The 11,972-nt window shown below is 34.7% G+C and overlaps 1 protein-coding gene across 1 annotated transcript; it reads left to right on the top strand.

Moving 5' to 3' along the window:
* The first annotated feature begins 46 nt into the window (after window positions 1-46).
* Window positions 47-7,508, top strand: LOC141317301 (nuclear GTPase SLIP-GC-like). Its single transcript, XM_073833046.1, has 10 exons — window positions 47-1,288; window positions 1,379-1,460; window positions 1,595-1,728; window positions 1,818-1,988; window positions 2,105-2,268; window positions 2,501-2,624; window positions 3,164-3,272; window positions 6,251-6,384; window positions 6,628-6,706; window positions 6,831-7,508. The coding sequence occupies exons 2-10, from the start codon at window positions 1,385-1,387 to the stop codon at window positions 6,884-6,886; spliced, it is 1,047 nt and encodes a 348-aa protein (XP_073689147.1). The 5' UTR covers window positions 47-1,288; window positions 1,379-1,384; the 3' UTR covers window positions 6,887-7,508.
* Window positions 7,509-11,972: the final 4,464 nt, after the last annotated feature.

Here is an 11,972-nt window from a genome sequence, read left to right as displayed (position 1 = left end):
GAAAGATTCATCTTTTCACATCAGAGCTGTGAGTTTAAATTTCAACTTACAAATACGAATATTAACATGACAAGTTTTCACATTCAAATCAACAAGCTCTCGAGTTCTGCTACTGTTTCACCTTCATAGGCGCAGCGCTGTGAAACAAGTTCACGAAAAGGAAACCGAGTCCCAGATGACGGAAGGCACATCCTGTTCGTTTGCTTTGTTTTACAAAAGTAAAAAAAATGTTCTGTTTTATAAATAAAAGTAAGCACTTTGCGGTTTCGAATTATGTCTTACTCTTTTCTGCACGACCAGAAATAGTATTTTATGTTTCAGCTATTGGATTGTGCCGGCTCCTCGCGCACACACACAACACATAATCTAGCAATTCAAACTTACATTGTCAGAATAAAGTACAGTCAACCAAACATTTAAAATGTTACTCTGGTCAGTTTAATAGTCCGTAGCCTAGTATAATCGGTCTACTCTGCTGTTTTGCCAAGATTGTTTCCCCCCCCCATCGATATATGAACGTGAAGTACAAATCCTAGTCTACATTAATATAATAGTTTATCATTCAAATACATTGCGAATATGGAAACGTTTGGATTTGTGCCGAATTACAGAGGTACGTGAACCCAGCGCCAATGTCAGTTTTCGCTTTGTTTGGGTTTCTTAGCTTTATATATTTCTTTCATCTGGTTCTGAATACCGTGACAATTAAATGATTCGTTTTGGATTTAGGAGAACTAACGTATAGCTATGTTTATAGTGTTTATAATGTTAACAGATTATAATATTTAGCTTGATTTGGTATTATTTCTTATGTTATTACACTTTCTCTCTAAACATTCCACTGATCATTATATATGTTAGCGAGCAGTTCACGTTTAGAGAGAGTGGTCAAGGACCAAGCGCCAATCAATGAGAGCGATTTTGAACTTTAAAAGGCTGACTGGTCAAACATATGTTGAGAAACACTACATATGCTCCAAATGCATCTGCATAAACCCGCACTTGCTCTGTCTCACATGCACTCACTCACTGTCACATCTAATGCACTTGTTAATGCCGGATCTTTAAAAACAAATATCGGAACTCAGCAGGATGACGCTCAAATGAAGGTATTATTGTTCATTGCTAGTTTATGTTAACTAAGGTTGTAACATTATGTTAACAAATAGAACCTTACTTTAATTGTTTGCTAATCATCTTTCAGGATCAGAAAACAGCATGTATACGTAAGAGGAACATCTCTTCCAAAGAGACCGTGAAAGAAAGCTTTGAAAATTCTAAATTAAAGGTATTATGTTAATATATTTCCACCGCGTGTACATTTGGACATTGCTTATATTGCTACATACAGACTCATGTGTTGTTCTTATTATTATAGAAAAAAATGACTCTGAACATTTTTACTGTAAGCGCAAGAGCATATTTTGACAAAACATTATGCCTGGAACGCAGTGACACAGGTAAAGTATCACTTCTAGGAAAAGAACCTTTTACTTTTTTAAATTAACTATTTAAAAATGTCAACCAAGCTGAAAGGAAATATATTATTTATAATGTTTATTAATTAAAACAAATTATTTTGAACAACCTGTAGAAATCCCAAAGTTGCAGGAAGTCCTGAAGAATCTTAACAACAGCGTCACCAAAGACCTGGCCAGAGATTATGTCAGTGAAGCGAAGGGAATTTTGTCCTTGATCAAAAGTGTGCAGTTGGAGTCAGACACTGTGGTACAAGTTATTTATGTTTTCAGAAAGCTGGCAATGATATATACATTTGACATCTATTGCTATTAATTTGTTGTTTGGGTGTTCTATAGGGTGCTCAGACAGAGGTCCAAAAAAATTTTGAGCAAAACCTATGTAAGGCACTGGAGAAGTTAGGTTGGCAGTTTGACATGCTACATTGTGTTCTGGATAAATGTCTCTCAGATGGAGTGGAAGAGTCAGAGAGATTATGTCTTACCAGTGCATCTTCCATTATATCACCTGTAAGTGGGATTTTGTTTTATTGAAATGTGGAGCAAAAATATGATGTTCTGTTTTTTTTTTTTTTTTTTTTAATTACTTTTAACTGCAGTCATATTTTATGCATGATTTTTTTTAGAATTTGTCTCATGGCAAAGGAGGGTTTCATAAAATCCTCAAGGCTCTGTGTAAAAATGATGGCTATCATTGGTCAAACGCATGGAATAGAGACTTGGATCTAAACGTGGAATTGGCCCAACACATGTACAAAATCATCGATGAGGAGTTTTATTCAATTTTCCCGTAAGTTCTGTTTTATTGCCTTATTCAGTTTAAAGATGTAAAGGAAGTAATATACAGGTCATCAATTTATTCATTAGAACATATGTGTCAGTAGGTGAAAGATATATTAAATATTTTACTTGGTTTTGCTAAATAGTTGCATGGGTAAAACTTTAAATATTTAAGTTAAAAAAGGAAAAGCAGTTTGCATTATAAGCATGTAAGCATTGCAATTAGTTTTCTTCTGCTTTAGAATCCATTGTAAAACCGGGAAATCAGTGCAAGAACAGATTGACAAATTCAGTATCATCCAAAATGACACTGAGCCACCCAGAGCTTCCATACGTTATCACATTGACAACTTCATCAAAAGAGAGGTGAGCAGTATTCCCAGATCTTAGTGGGAAAACAAAAGGCCTAGGGTTATCAAATCCTTCCTATAAACAATTTATGAAACATCTGCATGCATGAAAATGATCTCACTTTACAAATTGAAAAATGTAGTCAAATAAAACATGTCTATAGCAGACAAGAGGCTGACAAAAATTAGTACTAGTAAAAACTAGTCAATTTCAATCATGAGATTTTTGTATGGCCATCTACATATTGATTTATTATTTTAATGGTATCCAACAATTCGCCATGGCACAATAAAGCAAGACCAATCAGATCAAGCCACACTCTGTAAGATCATTTTTAATTGCTGTAGGTAATCTCGTTTTAACATATTTGTCATTGGTTTGCTTGGCCCCACAACTATTTTTAAATATAAAATGCTGCACAAATTAAAATGATCTGTTTATAAAGTGACAATAAGTAGCTGCTAAATAGGAAACCTGTAACCCTATGCATGTGTCATAATTTCAGTTTAAATGCTGTTGTTACATTGTGTTTACTGCTTCAATTCTCTGAAAAGGAAATCAAACTCAAGATGAGTCTCAAGAGAGAAGTTATTGAAAGAAAGAAGGAAATCTCCTTATCTATCGAAACAACAATTAAGGATGCAATGGTTCCCCATTATAAAAGTAAGCGATCATTTAACCATTTATAGACTAATTTTGTTTCATCAAAGTAATATCAATGTTTATTAATATTTATTAGCATCAGTTAATACATTTGTAAACATGGAATAGCAATGAACTCTCTATTTTACAGCATTTATTAGTCTTTGTTAATGCTTGTTATTAAAAAAAAAACAGTTGTTCGTTGTTCCTTCATGTCCATTTATTAATGTTAACATTTGATTATAAAAATTTTTAAGATTTTTATTAGATTAATAAGTTCTGTGAAAAACTGTTCATTGCTATTTTTTAACTTGCAACTAATTAACTAATGCAGTTACCTAATGTTAACAAATGGAACCTTGCTGTCAGGTTTATGTCTTGTTTTTGCCTTTTCCTTGTGTTTTGTTCTAGTTTCTTATGTTCCCTGTTTAACTTATTATCAGTTTAGTACCTCCCTCATTCATTTACATAGTTACTCACTAAGTTCTCCTTTGTTTCTGTCCTTGGTTAAGTGTCTGCTATGTTTCTCTTATGTTACTGAATTTTACAGACACACACACAGACACACACACACACACACACACACACACACACACACACACACACACACACACACACACACACACACACACACACACACACACACACACACACACACACACACACACACACACACACACACACACTCACACACACACACACACACACACACACACACACACACACACACACACAGACACACACACACACACACACACACACACACACACACACACACACACAGATCTGGCCATTTAAAATGCGCGCAGGAAGGAAAGTGGTCTCGCTTTACGCCGGTGTATTCTGAGGGATCTCGGAAAATACATCGACACAGGAAAGACATGATCAGTAGGGGGCAGTCATGTAACGCACTGGACTTTGTGTTTTGTGTTCGCGTCATGCAGTGGGTAGTCTCAGCCTCAGACGTCACGCCCACGGAACGTTGGCTAAATGTCTGATGCATATGGTACACTTAACTTAATTAAAGCTGCCATGAATTCCACACCTTCAGCCGTCAGTCTGAAGGTCTGGCTACGCGAGACTATGCAGTGGGTAACTTACTCCGTCATTTTGCGAGGATTACGTTTGTGTGATGCTCGTTCTTTGTAATGTCTTCTGATAGTGCTCAAAGTAGTGTGTACACCAATGGATTTCAGATGTCGGGATATTTCTTGAGTAGAACTTCCAGCAGACCTCATCGCCCTGATGTCTTGGGAATGCAGCTTGCTGATTTTGGTCATTGTGAGATGACTTTACACATGGATGGACTGTATTTGTCCGTACAGTGTGTCAGGGCTGTGGACACTAATGTTTTGTGAAAAGAGGGTGCGTCATAGGTGGAGCGTGTGAGGAAAGCTTTCCCCTTCTCCCTGGAATGCATTTGAATGCTGCATTCGAAATGAAACTTAATGCTAAACAGTCGGAATCCGCCCCCCACACCCCCAAAAGAGTCTCAATAATATGTTGATTACAAGGCAACAGACAGCATTCACCCCCACCCCCTCTCTGCCATTAATAAACATTGCGCTCTTTATACTGCATGCCGCTGATGGCCTCATTAACTGCTACTTTTCAGAAAACTGAAAACAAAAACAAACAAAAAACCACTTCCCTCTGGTTTCACAGACCAGACTTAAGCCTAGTTCCAGGCTAAAATGATGTAAATCGGAGCGGTTTAAACTGGAGAGGAATAAAAAAAACTTGTACTGATCGTTAAACTCGTTTAGTCTCGAAATGGACACGGCTCATGGCTAGTGTTTGCATTTTGTTCTATTGTGTAACCAGATTAGTGTTATATACTGTGCTGATAGTGCTGATCATTTATTATTATTTTTAAATGGATAACAGACTTAAAACAGACTTAACTATATTCTCCGAAATAGAAGAACAACTTTTCCACTTTTTTAAAAATTAAAAAAAGTAAAAAATAAAAATAAAAAAACTTGCAGAACTCACTGGAGCACTTGTGATACTTAACAATTGTATTCGTTGTCAGTCATATAATAAAAGTTTTATTTTTTTGAAAAATGACCATTCTGTTTATTTGTCTACATTATTTTCAATATTAGGATATAATACTAGGGTAGGCGTACTTACATGGACATAAGGCCAAATCTAAATGGTTTCCTTTCCTTTAATTTTTTAAAGGAAAGGAAAAAAATATATAATAAATAAGAAAAAAATAAAAATAAACTGCATGGGCAGCGCGCCACCATAATGTACAGCCCAAAATACGCAAAAACAAATCTAAAGAAAATACTACTACTACTACTACTACTACTACTAATAATAATAATACATAAAATAAAATTTTAACACTCCAAACTATAGTTTATATTTCTCCTCTTACACAAATCAATCAAATCAAGTGTATCTAAAATTGTATAAATGGTATGAAAAAGACGAGCTACCTCTCAAACATGCAAATCTCCATTTCATGTTGCTTTAAAATGTTGAAATTTATAATGTATTTTGTACTTGTTAATTTTTTTCTCTTTTGTTTTGTTTATTTATTATTCATTCAGAAAAATATATTTTCACATATGGGCATATTTATTTCTTTTATATACAGCTTAGGTTTTTCTCTGCGCATGATGTTCTGATGTTTATGCTGCTTTTTGCTTGTGTGAATTTAATCCCTGAAAACGAATTTAGCTGTTTTTAATGTGTCACAGCCACCAATCAGTTCAAATTTAAGTGTAATTTAACATAATCTTGTCGGTTAGTAATAACTTAACGACGTCGGTTGTCGGCTGGGGAAAAAACGAACTTAACTTTTCTATTTCCAATGCAGTCTAATAAAAGTTCATCAGGAAAAAAGAAAAGAAAATAATAATAATAATACTGTAAACACTTTATTCATTTTGTACATGATTATGTTGTTTAATATATATGAATTAAATTAATTATATGAATGAAAAGTTATATAATGAATAGATACAAAATGTTGCTAATTTTAGAAGCTGCGAAGTTCCAGGGAACAGGATCCATGAAGAAAATGCAGAATACTTTGACAGAAGCAATTGAGAATTTGAAACATGACATGTTCAAACAGGCAAAAGAAGAAGTGCTTAGGAAGTTCAGAGATTTGGAGGTATTTGTTTCAGAATACTTAACATATGATCCCTTTTGTTTGGAGCTTTTTCATTTTTTCTAATGTTTAAACTTCACCATGACTATGTTCATGAAATTCATTATGATAATAAATAAACATGGTCTGAAGATCCGTATGAACTGCATTTAGAAATGTAAAATGTTGCTGAATTTTGACAAACTCATAAAACAGATTTTTCTAAACTTGTCAAAATATGTGTTCATTCATGTGTTCTTTGAACAGCAATATATAAATGATGCTCTCGAGTCTGGACTACAGAGGTCAATACTCTTGCTCACAGAAACTGGCAAAATCGAACTGGGTAAGAGAGACTTGTTCAAAGTATCCAAATCAACACTGATTAGACATAATCCAGTTAAGATTCATTAACTGCTATATTAAAAGAATATACAGTATATTGCAATTCTGTGATGTATCTTCTCTAGATGTTCTTGAAGACATTAAAGAACTTGAGAAACTGTTACAACAACTGAGTGACTGAGCAAAATGCAAGCAGTACAATTCACATGGAACACGGGACGTTTCACTCTTCAGTTCATGTTTTTGCCACTTCAAATTGTATTCTATTTTATTTTTATTTTATTTATGTTTTTACAATTTTGCTGAATTTTCCAAAACATGTTTTAAATTTTTTCTTTCACAAACAATGGTTCTTGTATCAACTGCTTAATGTTAGGGCTATCTGTGTTATTATAATGTTGTTGTTTGCAATCAATGGAAATGATTATGCATGGGTTAGTGTGTCGCTTCAGAGCAACTATTAAGTGTATACATAGTTTAAGATGCCAGATGATATTATTAGATTAGACATGAGGCTACATAAATTAAATGAATTTGCAAAGATAGTCATATTTAAAAAAAAAAAAAAAAAAAAAAAAAATTTGTTGTGAAGTTACTGACAATTGCATTTTTACTGTCTACTAGACTACATAGCAGTGTCAGCACGTGGTCATACAGTCAAGTCCGTATATATTTGGACACTGACACAATTTTCCTAATTTTGGCTCTGGATGCCACCAGAATAGAATTAAAATGAAACAAGAAAGTGTATTTTGTTTTTGGACAAATGTATATGATCATAAATAAAATGTTCTTTTTAAATATTTTGTTAAATTCTTTGCAGTATATGACTGCCTCAAGTCTGGAATTCATGGACACCACCAGAGACTTCCTCCTTTGTGATACTTTGCCAGGTCTTTACTGTAGCTTACTTCAGTAAGGCGATGATGTTATGTTTTGGATCATGATCTGGGCCCGTATTCACAAAACATCTTAAGGCTTAAAGTAGCTCATAATTGCCAATTTAGGAGAAAATCCTAAAAATAGTGGGCATGTCAATCCTAAATGTAGGACTCTTACATTTTTGCTCTAAGAGTATTTCACAAAGCATTTCAGCGCTAAAACTAGCTCCTAAATCTATGAAACATTAGGAGTAGTGAAGAGGACTCCTAGTCACTAAGACCGAATCACAAACTAAGCCTATCCTCTCTGTTGAAAAAAAAAATAAAAAATCATCACAGAAATTCAAATTGTTTCCACTACAAATACCATTACAAATCCATCAACTTTAGATTTAACCATCAACTTTTAACCATTAAAATAAATAATTAATAAATGGTTTCCTGTACTGTTTTTTTGGGACATATTCCATTAGGATTTAGTGGTTTTAACAAGCCAACAATAGAGTGTGACCAATTACCAGTAGAGATTAACAGGCACTATTAACGTTACCATGAAAACCAATACAATTTCTATTTTAACCAGTAAAAAAAAAAAAAAAAAAAAATTGTAATGGTTTCTTTTTTTTTTTTTTTAGCAGGGCTAAAATGGCTGTTGCTGGCAATCTGCCTTGGAACGTAAACATTTTATGAACATGTTGCATTTATTGGCACACATATGTTTTCCCACACATCTTTTTTTGGTTTTGGAGGTTATCCATGCTTCAAATTTTCCTTTGATTATATCATTGTTTTCATGAACAGGTTGGGTAAGAAGCTGTTCTTGAGTTGGGTTTTCTTTTACATTTGCATGTCTTACTATCAGCCATGATTATTCTAGTCGGTCAGTTAAAATGTTGTTTATATGCATATCTGCTAATTATTTATGAGAAGCACACATGTAAGAGGCTGACAATTAGCTGAACAAATACTTGTTTAATTATTGACACTAATTGACATTATTTTTGAATCGTTATTTGAATATGGCAACATAATATCGCCCTCTACAATATTTTTATGAATAAATCTCTGATAGAGACCCCTCCCCTATCAGCCAATCACTGTGTGCATAGCTAATGAGCATGCTGACATCATCTATAGCAATGAGGTCAACCCCTCCCTTACTCTCTAGTGCTAAGATAAAATGTTTTGTGAATACGGGGCCCTGTTCCAGACCTTCTCGTCATTCTACAGGTTGATCTTAATTTCAGCAGTCCAAAGAATGCTTTTCCAGAAGTGGACGTTCTTTTTTAGATGTTTTATGGCAAAGTTCAATCTGGCCTTTTTGCACCTCGTGGTAAGTTCTCTGTATTTGCCAGTGAAATCTTCTCTTGATTGTAGACTTTCACAGTGACACACCTACCTCCTGGAGACTGTTCTTCGCTTGGCTGGATCCAGCACTGTTGTCTTCTGTGAACATCCAGGCTTTTTTATGTTGCTGAGCTCACCAGTGTGTTTTTTTTTCCCTCAGAATGTACCAAACTGTACATTGGCCACTCATAATGTTCCTGCCATCTCTCTGATGGATTTATTTTGTTTTTGAAACCTAACAATTGTCTGTTTTGGCAGCTTTGGGACTCTCTGATCACTGCCTGGTTCATCTTATAGACGGTTTCAACGGCAACAACATAAACAAACGTTACTGCGCATGAGCGCTTTTGTGGCCCAAACTTAACTTCCGGTAGACATCCAAATAGAATCAATAACAACAGCTAAGTCCTTCTAGAGTAGATTATTTTTTTAATAACAAGCAAAATATGTTGGCTGCGTAAATTAGACTGATTTACTAAAAAATGCAAACTCATTACTTCCCAGTAGGAGGTGCTTTAAGCACGAGAAACGAGGTTTCCCCGGTAATGGCTATAGACAAAGCAGCTGCTTTATGCAGGATGAAATGAAAATGACATTTTCTAAAGACAGTCTTTCTTCAGAAATACAGTGATATAAAAACACCCACGGCTCGGTTTGATTTTTAAACGTGTATTACGTTTATTCAAAGAAGTCTATTATAAGATTAATTAATTAGTCTATTAATTCCAATTTCCAATTGGAAAATCAGTCGGTTTTTATATCGTGGCAGGTCGCCACAAATAAATAAATGTTTGGGAAACACATACCACAGCACAATAACCTGAGACCAACTTCATTACTCATTATTAGCTGCGTTTGTAGCCCGCGACACGAACCAGACAGATAAACAAACACAGACCGGAAGTTAACTTAGGTCCAGGCGCGTGCGCCCGATGAAACCGTCTATACCAACCTAAAGGCAAAAACTTAAATCTGCTAAACCTGTAGCAAAGTTTGTAAAGAGATGGACCAACGAAACAGAGCAGGTTTTACAGGCATTAGGGACGCTCATATTGACCGTTTAACCGTTAACCGACAGTAAGAATTTTAACCGATTATTACTATCAGTTAAACGGTTTAAAAGGTTTTTATTTATTTATTTTTTTTATGTTTGCTGCATGGTGAAATAAATGCTATTTGTAAGTTATCTGTTTACTCATGTGCGCGTGTCGATATTGAAATTAGTCTGTGCAATCAGGGAGTCTCCTTTTTAGAGCTATCCAAAAATCACAGAGAAAATTGGTCATAAACACTGATCTATATAATGACTGGATTGCTCATTGCGTTCTAAACTGCCGTTAGGCAGTGAAGCCACCGGAAGTGTTCGATCCGCCATCTTACTATTCCCTACCTGCAGAGAGCGCCATTGAGTCACATAAATTGCTGACCTAAAATCACCCGATTTGAAGCGTATCTTTCACACAGGATTAGTTTTTAAGATATGTGTATGTAAATTAATTTTGACTTAAGATGTTTTCTGGAATGTTTATGGTCTATTCGGGCTGGATAAGCAATATATTGAAATCGTTCAGGTGGGTGTGTCAGCTGCGCACTTACAGAGACGGGTAACGTACTGATCCAACACTAAATATATTTCTTTATGTACCTAATTATGCAGAAAATAATACACAGTACCATATATCTGGTATTAGTATCTGAAATTGATTCGATTATACAGTAAATAATACAAGTCTCTGTTACTATCCCTGCTGAAAAAACCAGCATATGCTGGTTTTTTCAGCAGGGATATTGCTCGTTATATTGAAATTCAAATCTTTGAAATTTAAGTCCGTATCATTTGTAGTCAGTGATATATTCTCCGAGTCATGGTGTGTATTTTTAATGTGCCTGATTGAGCAACATCTATTTCAGACTCTTCAGATCAGCAAATTCTGTAATAATTTACTAACATTACCGTTTCCATCTGAGTAAAATGCTGTGTATGTTGAATTAATTGTTAATTTAACGAACAAATCATTACCTGCTTCAAAATGAATAACGTTACTGTTAAATATTGTTGAAACATGCAGTTAGTCTACTGTACGAATATAAACAACAAAATGACATAAACCGTGAATAGCTGTACTGAGATCGTATGATGTTTGTTTATCTGATGTACGCGACTGTAATGTAGGCTATGAACGTACATTTTTAATAAGCAGAGGGAATTCCCAACATTAACCGTTTACATGCTTAGGACGTTTGCATTGTGAAAATGTACAGTGAGACTTCAGGTATAAAAACACTGACTTGTTATGTGATGTTTTCTCAATAAAATCGTATAGTTTCCTATTCATTCAATGGAATGTGTGGGAATACTAGGGAATACTAATATGGCGGCGCGGTGGCTTCACTTTTATGACGTCATGAGCAATCCAGTTCTCTATTATAGATCAGTGGTCATAAATAGTATTTTGGAGGGCTTTTATTTTGTAATAGGACATCAGACAGTTCTGACATGAATTTACGGATAAAATGGTTATTTGCAAGTTTATGAAATGCTTTGGTATTATTTTTCATCAGACAGTTGTTTTGTATTATTTGGAAATTCTACATTTAATTTTCCTCAACAGCTGAAGTCATTTTCATGTTTGTATTATATTTTTTAAATGTATGTGTTTTTCTGTCATTCTTTAATTCATGACTGACTGAGAAACTCGCTCAATAAATGAACACGCTGTATTACCGTAACGTGTCGTCTATGCGCGCAACACAAAATAACGCGGCGGCTAGAATGACCGTGTTTTTGAAAGTGGAGGAGATTGGTGTAGTGTACAGAGTGCTGACGTCAGTTCCGTCAAAGTTTCCTTTACTTCCACTTTGATCTTCTTCGAGTGTAACATGTGGGTGCAAGAATGTAAGTTCCTACATCTGTATTTATCTGCCATATTGTGATCATGCAAATGACACGGTTTTGTCGGAGCTTCTTTGCTGAAAGTAACATCACTAATATTTAATAGTTCATAGATAATAGTTCATGTTGTAGTTCAGTTCGAGAAA

This window comes from Garra rufa, unplaced genomic scaffold (assembly GCF_049309525.1).
Source record: "Garra rufa unplaced genomic scaffold, GarRuf1.0 hap1_unplaced_674, whole genome shotgun sequence".
Lineage (NCBI taxonomy): Eukaryota > Metazoa > Chordata > Actinopteri > Cypriniformes > Cyprinidae > Garra > Garra rufa.
Note: the sequence above shows the minus strand (reverse complement) of the source record. Positions and strands in the feature narration are given on the sequence as shown.